General features: G+C 45.4%; 1 protein-coding gene across 2 annotated transcripts in view; it reads right to left on the bottom strand.

The window, feature by feature from the left end:
* DOK5 (docking protein 5) overlaps positions 1–26,399 on the bottom strand; it is a 121,180-nt gene that overhangs the window by 25,377 nt on the left and 69,404 nt on the right. For both annotated transcript variants that reach the window (XM_090285327.1, XM_090285328.1), the window contains 4 exons: positions 17,365–17,479; positions 17,160–17,279; positions 14,295–14,484; positions 131–266 (listed from right to left, as the gene is read on the bottom strand). In XM_090285327.1, the coding sequence (XP_090141453.1) occupies positions 131–266; positions 14,295–14,484; positions 17,160–17,279; positions 17,365–17,479 (561 nt within the window). The remainder of the gene's footprint in view (positions 1–130; positions 267–14,294; positions 14,485–17,159; positions 17,280–17,364; positions 17,480–26,399) is intronic.

Genomic DNA, 26,399 nt, shown 5'->3' with positions numbered 1-26,399 from the left:
AATCCACGGTGGGGGGCGAGCGGGAAGCACCTGCCCAAATAACGCTGGCTGGAGTCTGCAGCACACTGATTCCCAGGCTGCTGTTGACAGCGGCGCCCACCGGGTCCCAAGGAGGAAGTGCCCAACATACCATGGAATTCTTTACGCTCTGCAGCAGGCGCTCATGCTGCTCAGCGATGGCCAGGGCAGCGGAGTGGACCTTCTGGTAGATGGCCTCCCCATCTCGCGTCTGAAAGATAAACAGCCCCTCGCCCGTCTCACACATCCTGTGAAGGCAAAGACAAAGAGCTTCTGAGAGTCCAGCCCCTCCAGGTTCCACGCCCCCAGAGCCTAGACACCCCAGGAGGGGAGACCCATTTATTTTGTAGGAGATAAGGACGCGCATGCCCATTGGCTAAACAATGAACGAGAATCCAGTTTCTAATGAATGGCTATAAATATGCCGCAGGAACGAATCACTCTAGGCTAACACAGTGCTGATTCTTTTTTCTTTTGGTCAAGAAGCAAAATAGAAAGTTAATTTGTTTTAAAGGCCGTTTTTTTACTTTTAGCATCATCCCTGCACTTTGTTTTCCCACTCTCTCGGGTACCATGTGACTGTTTTATATCCCCTTAAATCCAGGGACTGGAGACCTGTCCGCACCTGCTCCGCTCAGCTCAGAGGCGAAACGAGGGCGTGCATGACTCTCAGACTCTGCTCCGACTTTCCTTACAGACAACGCCTGAAGGATTCTTTCACTTCCAAAGTCACAGATCACATTACCCTCCAGCTTCCACTCAAAGTGATGAATCTCATGCAGGTCAGAATTTTTTTAACGATCATGACTGTGCTGAATTAATATTTGGAATGTAAGAGAAGTTTCCCGATGGAAACTGTGTAGGTTTGATAATGAATGTTAAGGATTAAGAGGAAGATCACCTCTATCTCAGACTGTTAAGCCAGAACGGAATTCCATTAATAAGGGGAGACTGGCAAACACAGTTAGGCAGGAAGCAAATAAATGGGTTTAAATGGCTAGATATACTTTAGTGTGTTTAGTGTGTGCGTATATATACATACATGATATATAATTATTGAGTATATTTAATCACTCTAAGTATTTTTAAAGAACATGGGAAAACTATATGCAAGGATATTCTTAAAGTTCTGATTTTGATATATACATATATCAACAGTAAACTAAGAGGTTCCTTTGGTTTATTTTAAAAAACCTAATTATTCCAAGACACAGTGCCACTCCTAGTATCTCGGAATCTCTGAAAAATTCAGTGCCTGAGTTTTGCTCACATCTGAAGAACTACTTAACACAACATGGAAACCAAGCAAATTTTCGACCCAAACCACTGTTAATTATTTTACCGAGCCCAGTCTATGCAATTAATGCAACAAAAATAGAAAGATTCCTCCCCGCCTAATTTCCCACACTTGGCCCAATGCCACGGCCATATGGCAGCTCTCAGCATATACAGAGCAAAATGTATGCAACTGGTCAAAACCTGCCGAGCTTGAGTTTCACTAATATGGGCTGTGGGAGAAGAAAAAGAAGAAGAAGAAAAAGAAACAGATGGCTCTTGCGGGAAGCTAATATAAAGAACTACCTCATGAGGTCATTCTGCCCCAATGAAGAACAAAAAACTAAGAACTAATGCATTTCGTTCACGTCCTCTTTCTTTGCCCAAGACTTCCTCCGATACTTCAACACTCACGGCTACCTCCTCCTCACTGACACACCATACAAATAGGACACCTAATTGTGCAAGGTCTGGTGTTTTCATACCTCCTTCTCCCATCAAATATGGAAATCTAGTTTGTGAAGAGGAGGACGTAACCTCAAATGATTCTTTAAGAAGAAGAAGTGGCCTTCTGTCTCTCCTATGGCCAAGGTTACCCATTTACTTACTTACTTATATTCCAACCTTGGTTCTAGAAAGAATGAAGATACCTGTTACCCAGAAACAGTGGTAGTTGACTTAAGATCAAATCCTACAATGGAGCTTCTCACACTTGACAATCCAGTGGCTCTTAAAGTGTTTGCAACCGCAACCTACAGTAATACATACAGTTTAGATTATGAGCCAGTGTATCTATCTTGCTATTTATCTGTCATCAACTTATAACATGCTGATGGTTTCTATTCTATTTTAGTTTTAACACTGATAGTGGAATACTTAATCTGTATTATGCCCTGGCTGGTTTGGCTCAGTGGATTGAGCGTCGGCCTGCGAGCTAAGTGTCGCTGGTTCGATCTTCCAGTCAGGGCACATCAGAGAAGGAAAACTCTGACTCCAAAAAACCTCCGCTGCCTTGCGGCATACCTCTTCAGGGGAAAGGCTAAGGGAGTAAACCCCGACAGAAAATCCGGAGCGGAGTCCCTAAGGCGGTTTGACGTTGTAGTCAACACCGGCAACTCCTGCGGCGCACCTGAAGCCAAGCTGTATTGACTCCGTCTTTCCCTTGGACCCTTCAGCTGTGAAGAGAGGGGGGGTCTGCTGCATGGGCAACAGCAGACCCTCCATATCACCCTGCCCAGGCTCTGTAGCTTCAGTGTCATCGCAAGATGTCGATTCAACACGGGAGGAGACAGATACGATGTCACTCCCGAGTCGGACTGCACAGCCATTCTCGGCGGTGCAGATAGACTCTTAAGAAGCTACACCATCGTCTCTCGAGACGGACGGCTGCCGACGACGATTATAACCTGCGAGCTGGTAAGACCTACTCTTGGACGATCACTCTTTTATTCGATGTCAGCTTTCGATAAACATAATAAATCTACAATCTTTCTTTAAAGACATTTGAATCTCTAAATAATGACTGTGATCAGAAGCAAATGAAATCAAAACCACTGTAGCATCAAGAAGCCTTCTCTGAAGTACGCCAAAATAGACACCCCACGCCCGCCTCCACCGGAGGACCTGGAAGACGCACACACCCCCAAACATACACACTCACACAGATACACACAGTAAACACACCGCTGGCCACTGACAGAAAGGACCAGGGGTCACAATCTCAGTCCACCCAGAGTTCACACAAAGAGGAATGAACGACGTGGCTGGGACGTACCCACCAGTCAGCCCGTCAGGTACTCACATCGGGGCACAGCTTCTGATTGTCTAAGAGAAGCCAGAACACCTGATTTTTATGTGAAATAACCTGAATTTTTAATGTTGGCCACTTATTCCATCTTTTCCTAAGCTATGGGAGCCAAAATCCCCTGATAAGCTGACCTGGCCAGGAGAGCACTGGTTGGCACAGAACAGACACTGAACAGAACAGCAGTTAGGCCTTTCGGCCACGCTGATCAAAGGCTCCTGTCCTTCGGAGGGACAGCATGATCCAGGAAGGTGATAATGAACAAAAAATGCACCTTAAACGCTGTCCTTTAAGTCTCTTTTAACCTCAACCCAGGAGTTCTTTTATTCCACCCACCCCCTCCCAAGAGATCTGTGTGCTGTTTCGTAAGCAGCTTTAAATCCATTACAAATGTTACTAATGGGTGAACTCCCCGAGACAAATAAGAAGAAGGAAAATCAGAAAAGAGGAAAGGAAGCAAAAAGGAAGCACATCAAACAGGCTAATGGCCTTACATAACCCGGCAGAGCCACATCTGCATCTCAGCGCCAGAGAACACGGCACACAACAAAGACATCCTAACGGGCTCAGCCGCAGCAGAACTGCGGATACACATTCCGGCCTTTAATGGTCCAGACGCCTCTCTTTCTCTTCACCCACCGACTTCTTCCTGGGATGCTTCTCCAGCATCTAAAGTGGTCCCAACTGTGCCGATGCTCTTTCCTGACGGCCTTGCTTGGACAGAAACCCGGAACAGGTAAAATCGTGAGTCTAAGTGTGCCTTCTCCTGTGTTCTTTCTGAAGATAAGGATTCGGGTAACAGTGTACTGTGGCCATGCTGATACATTTAGTTCTGAATTTCCTAGTCACGACTTTGCCTGGATGGTATGCCTCCCGCTCAAAACCACGGATTGCGTGATTGGTCAGGAAGAAGATCAAGAGCTCCGAAAATAATGAGAAATTCATTCACTCGTGCCCAGATGTATCCCAGCAACTTGGAACGAGAGGTGAGACTTGGGCTGCAGACTGCCTTCCTGGATGGTCCCTTACCAGCGTGGTCACCTGACAACTAACCTCTCTAAGCCTGCATTTCTTTTGGAAAGCAAATACAGTGACGGTCACTGTCCCTTCGTTTTACTGAAAGCATTAGATACGATATGTCGTGTGCACAAAGCAAAGCTTCACCTCGTGTGCCCTTCCACCAGCCCACTGCAAGGCAAGGTCCCCGTAGAAAACCTTCCGTTCTGACTTGGTTTTTCCACCAGGGCCTAGAAGAGGGCGTGGCCTAGAAGAGGGCGTGGCCTAGAAGAGGGCGTGGCCTCCGTTGGATGCTCAGCAAGTCACTGCAGAATGCTCTAGACCGCCGGGTGATGTAGCAGGCAGCTGCCAGAACAGGCAGAACTGGGAACTTGAGCCAGGCTTCCCTGAGCAAGTCTTATTTAACCTGAGGACTCACTGAGACACCCTCAGGAGGGAAACGGATTGGAGGAGGTGGCTAGGAGGCCAGTCCCAATGGAAACAACCGCACACCAAATGCCTTGAGGTGGGACAGTCCAGGGACTCCTCCCTGGTGGGGAGAGGGTGGAGGAGGGGGCAGCGTGAGTGTTCCGAGACAGCAGAAGTCACCACCTGAATGCGATGGTCCCCAAAGGCCCTGAAGGCCCAGCTGTACAAGCTCTTTATTTACCAAGGACATTTCACACCAATATATTTTATTCGTCGGCAGCCGTCCGTCTCGAGAGACGATGGTGTAGCTTCTTAAGAGTCTATCTGCACCGCCGAGAATGGCTGTGCAGTCCGACTCGGGAGTGACACGGCATCTGTCTCCTCCCGTGTTGAATCGACATCTTGCGATGACGCTGGAGTGTCCTCTCCAGTGAAGCTGAAGCTACAGAGCCTGAGCAGGGTGATATGGAGGGTCTGCTGTTGCCCATGCAGCAGACCCCCCCCTCTCTTCGCAGCTGAAGGGTCCAAGGGAAAGACGGAGTCGATACAGCTTGGCTTCAGGTGCGCCGCAGGAGTTGCCGGTGTTGACTACAACGTCAAACCGCCTTAGGGACTCCGGCTCCGAATTTTCTGTCGGGGTTTACTCCCTTAGCCTTTCCCCTGAAGAGGTATGCCGCAAGGCAGCGGAGGTTTTTTGGAGTCAGAGTTTTCCTTCTCTGATGTGCCCTGACTGGAAGATCGAACCAGCGACACTTAGCTCGCAGGCCGACGCTCAATCCACTGAGCTAAACCAGCCAGGGTCAATATATATATATTTTATTAGACAAATGCTAATGGGCTGAAATTATAAAAAACGAAAACAAATCTTCTCATGCTGGGTAGGGTTCATGAGTAAACTTACGAAGTCAGTAAGCCAGTCAGTTCTGTATCTCCTCACTTTATAGATGTATTGTGAGCATGTGCACTTGTGTGTTTAGAATATTTGCACAGTGCTAAACACAGGATGAACCTGGTACGCAACATGTATGTTTAAGATACTCTTCTCTCCACCCCTGCAAAGTGGTTATTAAATCGCTGTTGAATTTTACATATGCAATTACATATTGTAATGGAACGGATATAGTACCTGTCATACTAACACAAGGCCAATCATATCAGCGGCTGTAATGGGTATAAACAAAGGGAAAACATGGCTTTTTCAGGTGAAGGGGTTGAGAAGTACAGATGGGTAGTTACAAAACCATCACGAGGGCCCAGCCCAGGGAAACAGCCAATGAAATTATAATAACTGTGTGGTGTCAGGTGGGTGCTAGACTTATCAGGGGGATCAGTCCATAAATTATGTGAATGTCTAACCCCTACGCTAAACCCCTGAAACAGATACAAAATAATATCAAATGTAAACTGTAATGGAAACATATTTTTTAAAAGATGTGGCTTTTTCTTTGTGGTGGTTACGATGTACTTGGTTAGACAAGTTCTACATATGTGAGTGGGTTTGAGAATAAGGCCATGGTGGACTGAGTCAGGGGAGCAATTAGGAAAGGAAAGGCATCCCTGGGAAGAGAGGTGGGTGTCAGCCTTAGAGGAGAAACAGAAAATTAGGAAGCCCCAAACCTGGGAGAAACCAATCAGAAGCTCCTTGCAGAGAAGGACACAAAATCAGGAGCAAAAACACTTTAGAAGGTTTACAATCTTTTGCCTGTGAGAGTGAGGTGAACAGCTGTAGGGCCCCCTCCCCCACCCAGGGCGATGGCAATGCCAAGGACCCCATGACAAGAAAACGCACACAGAGATATGCAAAATGAAGTCAATAAGAGGCCTAAACACAGGGAAGCCAGTAGCTCCCTCTGGAAGAAAAATCTGGGGAGAAATCTGTTAGAAGCTTATAATACAGAACAGGGGTTTCTATACAGTGGCACGAGTAACCTCCGCGCTGTTGATACGGCCAGATTGTTCTTTGTTGGGGGGGATAGTCCTTTGCATGGTAGGGTGCTTAGCAGCATCTCCGGTCTCTACTCACTGGATGCCAAACTTGTCCCCAGACGTTGACAAATGACACCCATCTCTCTTCCCAACAACACCCTCCCTTTCTGAATTGCTCCTCTGACCAGTGGAGAAGAAGGAAATGGGGGAGAAGGTGACTTAGGCAGCTCCTGGGCTGGGGGAACTACCGCGCCCCTGAAGGTTGAACTCAGGTCAAGGTCAAGAGTCCACCCTGCTCTGCGGTGTCTTGCCTGTCCCATCATTGGCATCATGGCTTGGCTGATGGCAGCTTGAGACAAGGTGACAGTCTGACTCTGTTTGTGTCATGTGTGTGTGTGTGTGTGTGTGTGTGTGAGAGAGAGAGAGAGAGAGAGAGAGAGAGAGAGAGAGAGAGAGAGAGTTTTGCTGTGACTGGCACAGGGTGCGGAACAAGCAGGAGCTAGCCCGTGGGACCGCGGGTCACTGAACTCCGATTTCCAACAAATCTTTGTGTTACCCATTTAATGCTTATTTAATCAAGTCCCTCTTTGCCCCTTCAACGGAGGCATTGCAAATAGCATCATCAAATCCATATCCTAAGCCAGTTTGCACTGACATTAATTAAAAGCAGACATTTAAATGCATGGAAGGAAAGCAAAATAATGCCATTAAACTGCCTGGGTCCTCTTGTTAAAGATCTGAGCTGGAAGTGTATTTGCTTCTTGGTAACTCAGCTACCTCAGGAAGTATTAGAAGGTGGGTAAATCCCAAAGGAAAGAAAAACAGTGTCCACGCCAGAGCGACACCCCATGCTCGCTGCAGCCTTATTCACAACAGCCGAGACACGGGAGCAAACCCCGTGTCCGCAGATGGGTGAACACATAAAGAAAGTGTGAGACACACACACAGACACACAGGAGCACACACGCACACACTCCCATGTCACACGAAGAAGGAAGGAAATTCTGCCATTTGTCACACGTGGATGGAACTCGAGGACATGGTGGCAAGTGAAACAAGGCAGAGAGACAGACAAATGCTGTGTGACCTCACTGATAATGAGGGACTGACAAAGGCTGCACTCAGAGGAGCAGAGGGGAGGATGCTGGTTACCAACCAGGGGAGACGCGAGTCCAAGGGACAGACTTCCAGTGAGAAGGTGAGCACGTTCTGGGGACAGAATGGAAAACACGGTCCCTACAGTTTAAAAATACTGTATTGAGTACTTGCAAGGTGCTCAGAGAGTGAATCTTAAACGTTCTCACCACAGAGAAAAGGTGATGATGAGGTGACGAAGATGTTAACTAACCTCACTGTAACGATCACTTTGCAACACGTACATGTATCAAATCACACTGTACACCTTCAATGTAAGCAACGTCATATGTCGCTTCTGTCTCCGTAAAGCTGGAAAAATACATAAATAAATCATACACATTTAATTTTTTAAAAGATGGCCACAAGACAGGCTGCGTGGCTGAGTGTCTCATGTTTCCCAAAGTCTCTAAGAAAGTCATCCTTTCCTTTAGGGATTTCCTGTGCTAGAACCACAGAACCCTGGCAGTAGGGGGCCCTAGCAACGCTTATGATGGCGGCCTTGTCTTTTCTGTCTGCACACCCCAGCCCAGCACAGAGCCTGGCAAAGAACAGGCACACAACGAGAGATCCATTCATGATGGTTCTTAGAGACGTTATTCTGTGGAGTAGACAGGGAAGTCTTCCTACTATTTACTTAAACTAGCCCCGGCTGCTGTGGCTCAGTGGATTGAGCGCTGGCCTGCGAACCAAAGGATCATGAATCTGATGCCCAGTCAGGGCACATGATTAGGTTGCATGTCAGGTCCCCAGTTGGGGGCACGCAAGAGGCAACCACACATGGATGTCTTCTCCCTCTCCGCCTTCCTCCCTTCCTCTCTAAAAATAAAATAAATTAAATAAATGTGTTACTTTTATAGTTAAAATTATTTGGAGGCAAAGGCTATCCAGGAACAAATGGACAAATGACCTAACAGTAGTTTCTGCCTTCTTACCAAAGAAGCAATGGCACTTCTGAGCAAGCCTGCGTGTGAGACCCAGTTCATGTTCACTCAAATCTATCAACGTAGCAGGGAGAAGCGGGTACTTTTTATTTGTTAATTTGCTTTCACTCCTTTAATAAGAACAAGTATGTGCTCTATTAAATATTCAGAAATCAGAGATTATTAAGGAGCTTAGAATCAAGAAGACATAGAGAGAATATTCAAAGATTTATATCAGAATAATTGTCCCTTTAGCTGTGAATTCACTAATTAGGAGGGGGAAATAATTTTCTCTTCAAATGAAAAGTTTTTTCAGCAATTAGACTTGTTCTTAGAGTGACACAGGCAGGAAACATGATTTCTTTTTCCAAGGCTGTTCCGGTGACTTTCCGTCCATAAAAAAAAAGCGTTTTCACACATTCATGCGCCCCATTTAAGCAGAAGCATTTGTCAATGGAACGTCACTTTTCACATATTCTTGGCACACCAAAAAGTTGCTCTTAAAACAATGTCAAAAGCACAGGAGAGAGGCTCTCCAGCTGGTAGAGAGAGCGCTCACGTGTGGTAATGATTCAGTCCATCCTGCCAAATGTCACCTGAGCGGCTCCCGGTCCTGCAGGTGACACGTCCAAAGTATTCATTTAGATCAGCCAGGAGGTGACACCAGGGCCTGCGAACCCAGCCGCCAGCTGTGAAGTTAACGGAAATGCGGACACCTGCCACCTTGCTTTGAATAACAAACATTTCAGAATGGCTCCGTGGGGAATGTTGCCCCAGTCAGGGTTTCATGTCACCTGGATCCCCACCGTAAGGACCGGAGTCTCTGTCCATCGGATGGGCTGCCCTGAGGGTCCCAGGCTTGGGAATGAAAAGAAATGAACAGAAGACGAGCAAAACCTCCAACAAAAGCAGCAATCTGTGTCTCTGTCTCTCAAATAGACGAACGTTCTTCATCTCCAGGGGCAATGAATGGCAATTCATTGTGCAATTACACTTAACTGAAAAGTTTACATTTCAACTCTGAATTTCTTCCAGGAAAATATTGAGATGTGGTCAGATTTGCTTATGGGGCGGGGTCGCTGAGGGAAAGAGGGAGACATAGCATCTAGAAAACCCTATTGACCTATAACCATGACATGTCTGCCTGGGAGAGATGAACAATCCTAGCTGTATGTGCCGGCACTACAAACTCAAAGAACAAATAGAAGGTTCCAGAATTCAAGGAAACTAAGAAAATGTATATATTAGGCTGTATCTCAGGAGGCCTATTCAAATTATGAGTATCTTTGCAAGTCTGTTGTTCATTGATGACAATAACAATGGTAATATTCTGACAAGATCACCCAAAATGGGTTTAGGAGGAGGGGGTTATGAAAGTATATGCCTTCTCTTCCTTAGATCTGTAAAAGTTAATTAAGAACTAGGCTCTTCTACGGACAGAAACTTGACTTGGGGTAGTGAACACGTGATACAATATACAGATGAGATATTATAGAATTGTGCACTGGAAAACTATACAATTTTATTAACCAGTATCACCCCAATAAATTCAATTAAAAAGAAGAAGAAAAAAGAACTAGGCTGACTGCCCACAGAATGGTCATACTTAGCCTTTTCCAAAATCTGTAGGGTTGGGAAGTAAGAAGATCTCAGTGTGACTCCTGGAACACTAATTACTAGTCTCGTGCCTTTGGGCCAAGATGGCAATAATACTATTACAAGGCCACCAAATGGCTTCAATGAGACAGTGCCTGTCAAAGGCTTAGTACAGTGATTTTCATATAGTAAGGACTCAATAAATATTAGCAATTGTTTTCAATGGTGAATATGCCTGCTAGGGCAGAGTTTCTCCATCGACTAATCAGACCTGATCATTCTTTGTTGAGAAGGAGTGTCCGTGAGTGTAGATTTAGCAGCAACAATGGCCCCTCTACCCACGAGGTGGCAGTCGTGCCCCCGGTGAGAGTTTTGATGAGCAAACATGGCCCCAGACATTGCCAAATGTCCCCAGGGGCAAAACCACAGCTGGTGGAGAACCCTTGTTCTGCATCTCAGCACCATTCTGAGTGATGTTGCTAATTACGGTCAGTCGCTTCACCCCATTTGCTTTGAGTAATAATTAAATGTTGTATTGGACACATTTTGTTAGTTTGTCCTAAAACCTCCCATTCATTCCCCTTCTGGTGGCAGCAAAACCCCCTTCCTGCTTGGGGGGACCCACCCCCATTCATTTCATACACTGCATGCTTTGCAGAAAGCGCTCAGTGCGGTGCCTGACACCTTGTACATGTGGTGGCCAACATGTGGCAGGACTTTATCGCTCTTCTATTGGCTGATGGTGTGAGAAGACCCCGAAGCTGCTAGGAGCCAGCATGGGGGGCCAGAGTGAGGCCATCCAAGAAGAAACAGGACTGAGAGATGAAACCCAGGGTCATCACTGACAGTGGAATGAAGCCATGCCTGAAGCCATCCCGACTCCCTGGACTTGGGGTTAAGTAATCCAATGCATTTCTTTCCTGCTCTTGACAGTCTGGATGGCTACTAGTGCCTAATTCTGTGCCGGCTTTAGGACAGGGGTGTGTACATGGACCTTTACGAGTCTCCATGGCGATCTTGTGAGATACGTAATCTATTACACCCACGTTACAGGCGGCCAACAGAAGCTCAGGAAGGTAGCTGACTCTCTCAGAGTCCCACAGCCAGTGTGTGGGAGAAATATAATTGCATTTAGTCCAGTTTATCACATGTGCCTACTGTCGGTCTTGGGGGTGGAGGGGCTAAAGAGGAGCCTGACCCAAGGTCTTTGGCAACATTCCCCGTGTTCCAAACAGAAATACTGGAACATCTTTGCAGGAGCAAGTCACCGAGAGGGACTTAACTCCTATTCATTTATCCTTGCGAGGCAGGGAGGAAATTATATTAGTTAATATGAAACTGCCTTGTTTTGAACACATCCAAAAATAGCCAAGGAAGAAATTATCTTCACTAATAAAGCAAGGCAGATATGAAAGCTTCATGCTCGGGGGGACACGAATGATCTTATTATCCTGAGCATCTTGATGGTAACCATAAAAATCCATCTTTATTTGAGTTTCAGGCAAAATATGAAATAGTAATATTACCTTGTGCTTACCACTGTCTGCATCCCGCAAACCCAATTCCTGTTCCAAAGGAATCATAATAAAATACCAAAGATATGATTTAGGAGAAGCTCAGCACCCTGGTAGGCCATCTACATGCATTTCTGCTTTCACCATGCAAGGAAGTTATCCTTTGGATAAACTTACAAGGGAAGTCAAACACTCCATCCAAGGCCAACAGCTAATAAGGAATAGAGATTAGAACCTAGGGTCTGTCTGACTCCTGAACCCACGCCCTCAGCTACACCATGCTGCCTGAGAAACGAGTCAGGTCCTAAGAACACAGTCCCCAGCACCCGTCCTTGTGATCGGTCAGTCTCAAGGGTGCACTAGCCCCACAAAGCATGACACTGATTAAGAACGCTATTCAAAATCAAAAAATGCTCTCAGTCCCTGCGCTATTGGAGGCACCAAGCTGTGTGCAATGGGTGGTGGGTTTTATAGTCACCTAACTGCTGGAATTCTTGGGTGAAACACCCAAAAGGTCAGACCACAAAGAGACCAAAGTCATAGAGTAAACTCTTCCATTTTTCCAAGACAGCACTCTATCATTGGATAATTCTGAAACATCTGTCTCCAATACATCCACACTTTTTACCCACTGTTACCTTCAGGTGAACTATTTCAGTGTCTCTCCCCACTCACATCTGTGCCCGGTATCCTGATGTTCACAAACGAGGAACATGATCACATCTCTCTCTCTCTCTCTCTCTCTCTCTCTCTCTCTCTCTCTCTCTCTCTCTCTCTCTCTCTCTCTCTCTTTCTTCGTCTCTCTCTCCCTCTCTCTCTCTTCCTCTCTCTCTCTCTCTCTCTCTCTCTCTCTCTCTCTCTCTCTCTCTCACACACACACACACACACACACACACATAGACACAAATACACCTGCTTAAAAAATCTCAATGGTTTCCTACATGAACTACGAGAAATATAAGTCTTTAAAACCATCTTAGATCCTTAGAAGTTCAATGAGTTTCTCAATATGAATAAATTAATCTTGAGGAAGGTATAAGTAGGAGTAAAATCTGAAATCATAAGATCATTTCAAAAAGGTTTCAAATATTTATAAGATACTACAAACGTTGACTAAGGTGTTAGCCTTCAGAAATTATGATTTAAAAGGGCACACACTTTTCCGATTCCTCTTTCCTATACACAGTGAATCAAAGAACTATTGAAAACTATCCGTGTTTGAATCAGTGCTGCCTGAAATGGGCCCCAAAGGTCCAAATCAAAGCAGACTTGTCCTGCGCATCCACACGAAGCAGCAGTGGGAATGACAGGAGTGTATAGGCAACAAAAAGGTCTATTATAAAACATTTTTATACCTTGATTTTACTGATTACAATTAATACACAGAGAGTACCTGAGACCCAAACAGGAAAATGTGCCCACCTTCCCAAACAAATCCTTAATTTTCTAGGTAGAGATTTTCCCGTGAGGGTAAATTCTGACAAACGGAGAACGTGGCTCTGAAGACTAAACTTTTCTTTCCTACTGTGAGGACCTTTGCGGCCTCTGGGAGACCCACTGACTCATTTAAATGCTCATTGAAATGCTCTACCTGAAATTATACTCCACCTGAAATGTACTTGTAGTACTTGAAAATACATGCACTGCAGAAGAGTTGCATGGGAAAGAAGAATCTAAAAACTTTCTAGAATGGTTGCAAGAGCATCAGGTGGCTCACATTTTGGAAAAGCAAATTTTAAATAACTGGGCTTTGTGTAAAACGGAATTAACAGCTAATTTGAGTGCAGCCTTCCTGTGGCATCTTCAGGCGGGCTAGGGTCTCAGGGCTGAGCAGCTCTGTGTGTACCTCCTTATATCAAGCGCTATCTTTCCGTCCAGGTAGACACACAATATTTTTTTAAGTCACAAGCTGATTATTTTCAGCTTTAATGTAATGTCAGGCCTTTTACCGAAAAACTTGTATTTCTTAAAATTTAGTCATTTAAAAATTGAGTCATTTAAATTTCTGAAATATAAAATTGACATGCAGTGTTTTTAAAATAGAGCCTAAGTTTGAGGAAGGAAAATGAAACACTGATTAGACTGATCTCTTTGTAGCTCATGACCCCCCCAAATGCTAGGGAGCTATCTTCTCTCTCCCGGATGAACTTCCAGAAGGACAAAGGGAACTCGCTGGCGGTGCTTTCTCTGCTGGGTATTGCAATGAGCACATCTTAGAATTAACCTTTCCCAGTATTAGCGCCATTCATCACACGGGGGGCAAAACAGGTAGGGCTCAACCCCCTGTAGCTCCCAAAGTGATCAGCGCCCTCTGTGCTGTATCAATAACTGACCGTAGTCAGCTCAGATAAAGAAACATGCGCAGGTTTTCCAAAAACCAAGGAGCCTGATCCAGTACATTTTTACCTAGTTCACCTCCAGGGTGTGGTATGCAATCAAACTATGTCACACTCATGACACAATAGAATCACCCATGGAAAAGAATGCCATGTTTATTCATAGATGACTGTTTCACAACACGCCCTTCTATGACATTGTATGGTCATACATAGCTCTATGCATGTCCCAAAGTGAGGTGCAAGATGGAACTCGTGTGAAAACCCAGGCATCAAATGATGCACACCGGGGGTTGGCGGGGACAGTGTGGGGACCCCATGGAAAAACCATCATGGAACTCACCTCCCTGCCTCAAAAGTGAACCAAGCAGCATCTCGTCCGTACCGCCGCAGGGCGCTTAGCGGCCAAGAGATGAGTTTGACTCTGGGATTCTGGATGTCCCAAAGACAGATGTGCTCGTATGTAATCTGCAAGGCACATTCGCCATGTACATCTAAGTTAGGAGATGGCATCAAATACACATTGAATCTCTCTGGGAGAAAAACAAAAGGTTAGTCTAAAATCCCCGGGAATAAAACATCAAAGACATCGTAGGAACAAAGAGGCATTTCAAAATAATTCAAGCTCATAATCTAGTTTCTGATTGAATGCTCAAAAAGATAAACCTTCTTCACAGGTTCACAGAGCCAGAAAATGATTTTTTTTAATGAAGACCATATTAAATCACACAATAACGATACAGTCTGCCTGGCAACACACACACTAAACACTATTTAAATGAGCAAAAACCATTTTTAGAATTCTTTAATTGGCATAATAAATTCCTATGCCAATAAAAGACTAAAGCAATGAAACCATTAAAAACATTTCTTCCCCTGCAAAGTACATATTAATTACATAACACTTCTGTGTTCACAACAAGTGCAGGTGTGAAATCATTGTCACATGGTTTAATGATGTTAAGGTTACACTGATCAACTTATAATGTCCATAACTAGATGAATAAAACTGTATCCCAAATTATTTAAATGAAACTCCACACTAATACCATGCCCTTAATAGACCTACAGTTTGGAAAAATGCCAGTTGATGTATTTGAGCTCATTTGAACAATGAGCTGTCTTCAGCGGAAGACTGGAAAGAGACATTCATTTGCTTGTTGGGATGACTGTTTGAATTTAACTAAGATTCTTATAGACATTGCTCTCGGTTCATTACTACAACCAATTTTTCATTTCTACAGGTACAGCCACAGTATTTCTATTATATTTTTAGAAAGTTCATTAAGTTAAGATCACAGAGGCAAAAACCTTTAAGTGTAATAGGAACAAAAATATTATTACTATCGCAAACACATTTTCACCAACCCATCATTATGGCAGCGTGCGTACACCTGACAAAATAGTGGGGTGCCAATACCCTTAATGCAATTCTAAATGAATTATTTTATAGCAGTAAGGATGTCTTTAGAATTTTCATAGATGTTAGTTGAATTTATAGTTAGAATTTTCTTAGGTTTTAGTTGAATTCAGTAAATAGGAATCTCAAGACTGTATTTGTGAAATGTATTCAGGGATGTGTTATTCAACTTTTCTCAGTTATTGCCAGCTCCCTCTAAGTAAGTATTTGTTGGAACAGGTAAGAAAGACTGTCGTCCTTAATAAAAGGTAAGAGAGGCCATTACCAGCTCATTTGCTTCAAAGTTCTGTTATAACTACCTTCCTCAAGAATGACAGCAGCAACCGTGGTAAGAGTAACCACTTCCATGATGGTCACTTGAAGTCATGCAAATTGATATTGTAAAGTGCCTTAAAGGACAGCTGGGTTTCATAAGCATCCCTGGTACCTCTCTACCAGAGGTATTCTTACGCCTATTTGACAGAAGAGGAAACTGAGGCATAGGAAGTTGGTACAGAAAAGGTAACTCCCAGGCACAGCCAATTCTTAAATTCAGTTTGTAGCACCTTCAGGATGCAGCTTCGCCAACAGAAATGTGTGGAAAATAAGTGCTAATCAAAAAGCCTGTCCTTTGTGAGGCACTATGGTGGGGAGGGGGGTCCTCACAATCCAGGCACTTCTTGATTTAGCGACCCAGGGAAGGGGTCCCTCCCTTGGCTGTCTCAAACGGGTGCAGGACCACCTCCCTGCAGCGCAATTCCCTAGCCTACAGAGAGGCTCCTTCGAATTAGCTAGCACTTCTAGGTCTCCATCAACACTTCCATGAAGGCGCGTTATGGCAGACACAGGACAAGCGAAATAATCCCAGACTGGGAATGAAGACACAGTTCCCAATGGGAAGGAAGGAATTTTTTTGCTCTAACAATTGGTGTGTACACCAGGGAAAGGTTTAGACCAATTCCGCCTCTGCCATGTTCCTGGTGAAACCAGGGGCCCCTCTGTCTCTCAGTTATGACACAGCCTCATGGATCAAGTCAATCGGTTAAAGCAGAATTTGGGGATCCAATCTGCCCTGTCACACGGCTTAGCTCTTTGGAGACAAAGAAGTGACTCTCATCTCCAGGCTCATACTATAAACCAACATTGATTTTTGCTGAAGTGTTCATGAATATTTTGGTCGTTATTACTTGAAATGGCTTATTCCCGGGTTGACTGTTGAGCTCAGAGAGTTGGCTCAAGTGTTTCAGTAAGAAAGGAAAAAAGAAACCACAGACTTAGCTGGGTTTAAACTTGATGAAATATTCATAAAGTTTGGATTCCATTAAAAACATTGGAAGGCTTTCACTAAAAATTGTAAGTGAAAAAGGCAAGACACAAACCCATGACACTGTAAAATCTGTACGTTCTAAATAGAGGCCCAAACACATAGTCTGGAATCAAACACTAATTATTGGCATTGGAGTGAGAGCTTTCACTCTTCTGAGCTTCAGTTTCCTCATCGGTGAAATGGGAAAGTCAGAGGACCTAGTGATAGCTGCTGAGCAAATTGAATAATCGAATGCATCTTCCAGGCACAGAGCAGTCTCCCCCAGATGTCTAGCTGATGTTATTAATGCAGATATAGTCATATTATACATCAAAGACATATCAAGAAAAGAAATACACTGAAATATTAACCCTGGTTTTAAGTTATTTTTGCTTCTACATACATTTTTTTTTACACCTTGAAGCACTGTCCACCATGCAGACACCTTATGTTTTAGTACACAGTTCGGTCAAAGAGCAAAGGAGAAACTCCTGAGTACATACCATTCTGTTCTCTCTCAACCCCCGTGGCCAGTAAGTCAGGCTCCCCGAGGCTGATGTCGTTAATCCGTGTCCCTATACACTCCATCTGGAGGACTTTGCACCATTCACCAGCCTCGAGATCTGCAGAAACATCCAATAGATGAGCCTGTAAGCCCGGCGCCCGCTCCAAAGGCGGAAGCCCAAGCCCTCCCTGCCTCGTACCAACCTGATTCACAAGCAAAGGTCTTGGAGGTATCGTCATTGAAATAAATCCCTACGGCGTGCTTCTTGGTGCTCTTGGGCAACCGGGCCACGTTCTTCACGTTGGTGAGCTCTGTCACCTGGAAAATGGACAGCTGCAGGTTTGATCATGCCCTCCCCCCGAATGAAGGCTTCCCATCCGCGCCCCCAAACTCAAGGCAGACACAAACCCATAGCTGGACGGAAAAGCGGTGACTTCCTCCCATGTTATCCTTAACACACCTCCCCTTCCTATAACTCCTGAATGTCCTCAGGCACCGGAAGTGGCTACGCTCACCTTCATAGATGTAGAAAGCTTGTTTTCGTTGTTTTACTTTATTTTTTTACCCACCAAAGACTGCCTTCTCCATGATTCTCATGTGTGTCTGCACCATGGCAGATAGCCTTTCAAACACCCCCAGTGGAGGCATCTTAACCCCACTGGCCCCAAGGAAGGGGAGGGGAAACCAGTCTAATGCATAACTCAATTACCTCACTCTTTGCCAGTCACAGCGTCAGGGTTCAAGTCCTAGGTCCTGACACAGAGAGTTGGTCTGTGAAGTGTGTGCCCACTCTCTCGGACTTCCTGGCTTCCCCCGGGCTATGCAGCCTCAGTTTCATTTAGAGTCGGAGACCTCTGCTTTGGTAATGCCTTCTTCCCATCAGCAGGGAAAGACAGCCCATGAGACACTGTCTCCTTCCTCTCTCCCACAATTTCTTGGTTCCTTTAGCACTAACCCCTCCCCTCCCACATGGGACACTGCTTATAGTGTTTCCAAAATGGCCATCCCTCCTCCAGTTTCAACGGGTCCCCGACTGCAGGCCAGGGGTATGAGCATTGGCTCCTGCCTGAGAGGATGGTTAAGTGACTTCAGGGTAGAGTATTTACAAGAGAACCTTTCCTCACCGACAAGTTTTACCTCCCCTTCCAATAGCTCCCCTGTGTTATACAAAAGAATGTGCCTGCTGAAGCGGAGGTGCCTCACACCCTGGGCTCAGTTGGAAGCTGCTCTGTCCAGCAGAGTCTTCATGACCACAGCGGAACAAACTCTTACCTAGGACACTTTATTATGTCCGATGAAATAACTTTTACCCAGGACACTTTATTATGTCTGGGGGAAGGAAGGTGACCGCCTCTCTCTAGTGGAGGACAGCGATTAGACCTTCTTCCTTCATGCCTTTTATTGGGGATGATACACATGAGAGATACAAGGTCAAGACTCATGAATCATCAATAGCTTGGAGGTGTTAGAATCGCAGTTGACAGTAACAGATGACATGTACGAGTACAGAGGGCACAGTGACCAGTCTGCGTCAGGGTCTATCAAACATCTTGATGCCACACTGGCATTAGGTGAAGGTTTCATACATTCCTATCTAGAGACTGTTTATGTTATACTACGGATAAAGAAAGCAGAGCAAGTTCTAAAGCATAAAAGCATAATAAGCATTCTTTAAATCCAATTCCCACGGAAACCCTCTGAGTGGCTTTCGGGTATGACTCCCACGCAGCGGGAGACTTAAAGACAAGCGCAGCCGGAATGCCGGCAGCGGTCATGCTCAGGCCAGGGCTACAGTTCCCTAAGCCACAAGGAGCAGTTGCCCACAGCCTGCCACCCATCTTTGCCCTCAGCCATGTACCAATTTTCCCACCTGCTACTCTGAATTCAATAAAGGCCTGACTCCACAAGTAGGAGAGGAGCAAAATAAATGCCCTCGATGAGCACACTAACCTAATTAGTGTGTTGCCCTGATGTTTTTATCTCTGCTGGCTCTCTTTATAATACACTTGCAAATTGCTTAGCATGAAACATAAAAGTCGCTACAGACCCAATGTTTGTGCCTCCCCCATGATCCATAGGTCAAATCCTACCCCACCCCCCGGACATAGTGATGGTATTAAGGGGCAGGGCCTTTGAGAGGTGCTTAGGTCATGAGGGTGGAGCCCTCATGAATGGGATTAGCGTCCCCATAAAAGAGACCCCAGAGAGTTCCCTCGTCCCTTCTGCCATATGAGGGCACAGCAAGAAGATGCTGTCTATGAACCAGAAAGCAAGTTCTCGTCAGATACTGAATCTGGCAGTGCCTTGACCTTGGACTCTCCAGCCTCCAAAACCGTGACAAATTACCTTCTGCTGTTTATAAACTACCCAGTTTATGGCGTTGTTTTCGCAGCACAAATGGACTAAGACAGCAATGTTCCCCAAGAGCTCGCCAAACCAGTCTCTCTGGTGGCTCAGCTCTACTGTCTTATTCTCCAACTACACCAAGTCTTTTAGAATCTGCCAGAAGAAACCATTTATATTTAATTTATTTTTGTGCTGCCGCCCCAATGGAAGCCACTATCTTTCTGCCACAGCTACTTACTGGTCTCTCCACGCCCATCTTTACCCCATTAATTCACTGTAAACACAACGTCCAGATGGTCTTTTCAAAACACAAGTCTATTCGAACATTTCTATGCATAAAACAACACTTCAATGACTTCCCACGGCACTTGGGACAAAAGCCCAAATCCGTAGAATGACCATCAGGGCCCTCGGTGGCCTTCCCCCTAGCTGTCTCACCAGCCTCCTCTCTGACCCCTTTGCCATGTGTCCTGTGGCCCAGCCACAGTGGCCTTTATTTAGTTCCCAGAAGGGACCACAACTCTCTTGCCACAGAGCCTTCCCTACTCGCTCCTTACTTTGCTCCCACTCACCTTCCAGGCCTTTGCTGAAATCTCAGCTACTGCAGAACCTGCCAAGACAACCGCCTACCCCGTTCCCAACTAATCAGTCTCAAGACTCTACCAATGACATCTACTCCAATGACATCCTTGCCCTCACAGCCCACTGATGGCTCTACGGGTTGTGGTTTGGTGCCCATCTTGCCTGTAGAGGAAAAGTCCCATAGGCTAGGGACAGTATATGTTTTGCTCACCACTGTGTCCCCTGAGTCTAACACACAGCTTGCTGCACAGTGGAAACTCTATCAGTTACGTGTGGATTTGAGCAAACGAACACAGCCACCCACAAATGTACCTGCACGGTGCTTCTCCAAAGTGAATGCCTCGCTCTCCTGCCTGTCTTCTCCAGTGAAATTTTCCTTCTCCTTTAAGGTCCACTTCCTCTGGGAAACCTGCCCCGACCTTCCTGTGAATTAATTGTTCCTTTCCTTCTGCTCCCCTGTATGATGCATGAAGCTGTATTCTATTATCTGCTCTTGTGATTAATCCATTTATCTCTCCAGCTCGAAGCTAGACAGCTAGACGTGAGTCACCTATCAGTGACTTACCGATGGCCTCAGTCAATGGAAACCAGTCACATGAGAGTCAACATTTATAAAGCCTGCACCGTCCACCACACTCTGCACTTAGACTAGTCCTGGGTAATATGTCTCGTTTGATCTTCAAAAAAAAACCCTATGAGATAGATATTATTATCAATATTTTTAAGATGAAGAAACTGAGGCTGAGAAAGGTCAAAGTCATGTGCCCAAGTTCACAGTTAAAAACTGGCAGAACCAAGCTCTGAATGAGGCAACATAACCCTACATCCTCTGCTCTTCAGCTGCCTGAATGAAATGCCAAGGACTGACTCGAAAAACCCTCAGCACAGAGACTCTTCAGCCCCAAAAGTCATCTCCTGCCTGAGGACCTCATTTTTCACCAGGGCGGGGGCAGACTTATGATGTGAGGGCCCCAGGCTTTATGCTGACCCTCTGCCGGGTCCCTACACAAGCGACGTCTACCCTTGTCTGAAACACAGCAATGACTCCGAAATATGTCATTGCATTACACATCCCTTAAGGGCAAAGAGGAAGGAATAAGTCACCTGAAAGAGTCAGGGAAGGCAGGAAGAACTGCATGAGTCAGAACACAATTACCCATTTTGGAAATTGGTTCAGATAATAACAACCCAACACCCCCTCTCGGGGGAGGGGAGCGAGTGCTCTCAGAGCTGGCAGGGCTATGTTTCACATGAGGAAGGACTACCAGGTTCTAAAGCCACAGTTCCTGTCCCCAAATCAGAGCTACGTCTCAGTGAACACATGTGAGCACATACCCGCAACCCCCCCGCACCCCGACATCCTCCTCACTTTATAAAACTGAAACCTACGCTAATCCGCGAATCTTCCTCAGAATACATGGAAAAGCGTTAATTATCAGAATTAACATTTGCCGATACATTTATAAGTCACATAAAACTTTTATAAGACCTATTTAGTTCCACCATCACTCCATTTTGTAAATGAGAAAACCGAGGCAGGATTTTTGTTTTTTAATATTCCTTTTACAAAGAAATAATGTGTGCTTAAAGAATCACTTTTAAAGCAAACACCGATTTTCATGCCATCTCAGATTCTCATTGAATATGAATATTATTTTAAATGGGGGCTACATAAGCACACTTGACCATCAAAAGTGGCTCTCAGATCCCCAATACTACCTCAAAAGGATGAGCACTCAGGACCAAAAGCATGTAAAATATTGGAACTGGTCCTTTGTCCATTAAATTACAATTCTCGGACACATTTTAGATTTTGGTCATGAGGCTTGAAATTTGTCTTCATGGTCTTTCTTAGAAAAGCAGTTGTGAAATGGGCAAAAAAGAGGGGAAAAACCCAAATGGTCCTGTGTAGAAGTGTCCTTTGGGACATCAGTGGGAACCAAATATTTATCAAGTTTCTATTGACATCTGCTGTCCTGCCTCTGCCAAGCAAATGAGAGTTGTTCTGGATGACTCTGTGACCTGGATTATTATTGTGAACCATTAATTTTAAAAGTTGATGAAGGAATGCAAGGGAGATTCTTGAAGCAGGTCTGTGGTTCTAGAACAGTGGTGTTTAGGCAGTCCCCTCCCTGATGCTCTTATACCTTGAAGAAATTTTTACATTTTATTTGTGAATCTATAGAAAAAGACAGCATAATGCACAGAGACTTTATGGCATATCTGTGCATTTGCACTGGGGAAGAAAATTAAAATCTATAACTACAGAGGCTCAGGAGGGAGTTTTCCTAAAGCGTTTTGAGCTTGGCAGGAAATAATGTCTGGCTGATCTGAGCTATAAAGAAAACATAAGAAATTCAAATGGAAGGTAGAGAAGCAAAATGACTTCAGTTTATTGTCTGGGCTGCTAGTTGCTGGTTACCCTTTAAAATAAATCTGTGAGCTCTCAATATGTACCTCCCCTTTTTCTTTTCCAAGATACACTTAAGCTTACTGAATGCAGCTACACTTTCAAAGACCAGAAATCATCTGTATGGCTTACTGAAAATGTCACTATTAGGACCTTTGACTCCTTGATTTTCTTCAGAAAATGGGTGTGTACTTTCCAAAACCCACGTTAGCTTCAGGCTTAATCTGATTTTGTACATCCTGAGCCAATGCGGTCCTTGGACTAATAGAAAATTCATAGAACACAGCGGCTCCTAGGAAAATCCACTGAGGATAACAGAATGCACACTAAAGAGGAAGTTCTCCGATGCACAAGGTATGTTTCTGAACATGGAGGCTGGAAAAGATTACGTAAAGAAAAGAGTTGGCAAGAATTATTCTCACTCTAGAATTTGGAATTATTTAAATTCAGACCAAAGGCAAGTTCGGCAAGTCACGGAAACCTTCCTTTCCTTTTCCAGCTTGAATTATTGGCTCACAATCACCCATTCCCGCTCAGCCCTCGGGGCTCTTTCCCGATGAGTTTGGACTTGGTCATGCCACTGGCTTTGGCCAAGAGAACGGGAGCCGACAGGCCACGTCCGTGAACTTAACTGCGTGTGCACTGAGGTCAGTTCCTCTCCCTGAGCCTCGACCCTCCACCCTAAGAGCAGCCCCCTCTTCCTTCCTGGGTCTCTGAGCCTACAGACACATCAAATGGATCTCAAAGGAATCAGACAAACCCAGCTGTGCTCGAAGGCCTCCCGCTCAACCCAGATCTCTCATGTGACAAGGGCAGGAGATAAAAATGGGTTGCTAGAATCTACTAAGACTTCGGAATTACGGCCACAGCAGAAGCTGGCTAATACACCCTCTGTTTAATTTCCTTTGGCCAAGATTTTTCCTAGAAGTTTTCTCTCAACTCCCGCTGTGTAACAACTCTGCTTCTAGCACAAAGGAAACCAGATTTCCTAGTCACATACGCAATGACACACTAAAACACTGGTCATCAGTTTTCTTTTAGCAATTGAATCCTTTGGGGTTTTTTGTTTGTTTGTTTGTTTGTTTGTTTTAACGTCTCAAAGGAAATCATACAAAGTGTCACGTTAAATTGAAGTAGAGCCAGTCTCTTTAAATAAGGGAATGAGTCCCACCCACTCCTCTGCTCAACAGTAATAGATATAAATCCACTTCTCAGGAAGGAAGCCCACGCCCTTCAATTAACCACAGAATGTCGGGTGGTTACAACGTGATACTGAATCCTCAGGATGCCAAAGCGTCCCTGCTGCTGTGATTAAACCCATCACATGGATGAAGAGTGCGACTCAGAGAACAAGCCATTATAATTTCACAGATAGCGGGGAAGGGAGGAGCCACACCCAGAGCTAGAACTTCTGGCTCTTATAAGTGTATGTTTTTCCTAACCCTTCACTCCATGACGTGCGGTCCTTAGAAAATACTTAAAAAAATAAAATAAAATAAAAAAGAATGAATAAATGGTTGGGTGGATAAAGGAACAAATGAAGAGAAGTAAAGATGCTGATGGTTTTGGAGGCAAACACATTAAAAGGCATTTCTGCCCCTTGTAAACCATATCTTTAAAAGTGGGAGAGAGGGAAAAATAAGGAATACAAATCTTAATTCATAAGTAAAAATCAAGTATTTTTCAACTCAAAAAAATAAAAGGACCTTCTGAACTAAAATTATCTTTTCTACTTGGACCTTAAAATGTTGACGAGCCCTAGCTAGTGTGGCTCAGTGAATTGAGCACAGGCCTGCAAACCAAAGAGTCACTGGTTCGATTCCCAGTCAGGGCACGTGCCTGGGTTGCAAGCCAGGTCCCCAGTTGGGGGCGTGCAAGAGGCAACTGACCGATGTCTCTCTCATACATCGATGTTTCTCTCCCTCTCTTTCTCCCTCCCTTTCCCTCTCTCTAAAAAATAAATAAATAAAATCCTTTTTTTAATGTTGAAGAAAACAACTTTCCAGAAAGCACTTGCTCTTATGGGGGTACATGTGGCACCATGGTTTGTACCCAGAATTCTGCTCTGGGGAAATTCTGCTTGGGACACCCAGCACAGGAACCTAAGTAGCAGGTACTCTGCGTCAAGAACGTACAATAAAGGACAGGAATCTCAGGACGACAGGCCAGGAAGCTTGACCTGTGTACACACCCACGCAGGCACCACCTAGACTGACAGGTGAGACATTTCAGTCAATGCCACAAACAGAACCACTGCTCTGACCTTCGGCATCATTGGTTCGTTGTCTTTTTAAAACCTTTGTATAAAATGGCATCACATTGTACGTGTTTTGTGTTTTTCTGTGTCTGGATTCTTTCCCCCGACACATGTCTCTGAGACTCATCTGTGCCATCACGTATGGAAGGCGTTTGGTTTCTGAGTAGTAAGTACACGACTGTGTGAATGACCACATTGTTTTCTAATTTCGTGTTCACTTTCGCTAAGATAGATCTCTGGACCAGCGTGGGAACGACAGAAGGCCCCGTTGCTGGGGGTGTGCTCTGGCCTTCAGCAGGTTGATTCTGTGGGATGGCCCTGCCTGGAAATCAGTCCGAACAAACCTGGGTTCACTTTCCTCAAGAGACAATCCAATGGTGGGTTCCTCCCGCACACTCTGAGTCCCTCGAAGAGCAATGGACGTCTCTCCAGAGCTGGAAGAAATAGACCTGCTCATTGATGTCTCCGCGTAGGTCCTACTCATTGATGGGGTGGCTCTTGGGCACGTCCACAGTGTCCCTGCCTGCCTCTCTGCACATACGGCCTGCAGTGATGTGAGCAGTCATCACACTGAAGAGACAGAAGTCTCCCGAAATAAAGGCAGCGCATCATCGGTTGTCTCCTGACCTTAAAAGCCTAAATGACGTCCATTGCATTGACGTGGTCTCTTCAGTCCCATGAAGCACCATTACTCTGTGCGTCCCCTCCTTTTGCCCAGAAACACTCTTCCTCTGGCCTCACCATGCTCAGCGAGTCACAGATGAACCTCTCACTGACTCCATGCCGGATTGCGCCATCTACAACGGCCACACCTTCATTCCACACGTCCCACCCCGTCCCTGCGTTCATTTCCTCCTCGGCACTGAGCAGTCACGCCGACAACACACCAGATATTTACGTGCGGATTTCCTTCATGCCTGTCTCTTCCCCGTATCTTTGGGCTCAGCATGGCGCCTCACACTGTGCAGACCCTCAATGAGCACACGTTCCATACTCCATGTTCTCCTGTGGTGACCACGAGGCCCTGGCAGTGATGCCATTCATGTGCGCAGGGCTGGACAAATCCCAAACAGTGGCAGAGGCAGGATGTGACTCCAGGCAGGGAGACACTTAACTACGTGCCGGATGTTGGGTCCCAGGCATTTCATAGCACGCGTGTGACTTACCTTCCCATGTGGCTACCTACCAGTGCTCGCCTGTCGCCCCAGTACATACGAGAACGTTGAGGCCTCCAGAGGTTCATCTGTGCACACAGCTGGCCAACAGGTGAACTGGGATTCACACCCAGGTGACCTGACCACCCTGCACTGAACCACCAAACAAACCACCCAGTGAACATACTGAAAAGGAACCGAGAGGCCCCCATTCCTGAGTCAGGCCTTGTTCACTCCTCAGGTGGTCAGGAAGGATGCTCAAGGGTTGATGAGACAGAAAGACAAATTTTCAGGCAAAAGGAAGCACACATGCCCAAGCAGGAGACCGCGGTTTGTGCCACAAAACACGGAGCAGCGGGGCCAGGCTGAGCTCCCGAGGGCTGGTGGTGCCGGCGGGGGCCAAGCGTGAGTCATGAAGTCCGAAGCGCAGACATGTAAGGGCTCTAAGCAGATATGAAAGGGTCATATCTGTGTTTTAGACAGACTCTT

Source organism: Furipterus horrens, unplaced genomic scaffold, assembly GCF_987537825.1.
Source record: "Furipterus horrens unplaced genomic scaffold, mFurHor1.1.pri manual_scaffold_8, whole genome shotgun sequence".
In the NCBI taxonomy this organism is placed as follows: Eukaryota; Metazoa; Chordata; class Mammalia; order Chiroptera; family Furipteridae; genus Furipterus; species Furipterus horrens.
The sequence above is the reverse complement of the archived record's forward strand: the minus strand, read 5'-3'. Positions and strand labels throughout refer to the sequence as shown.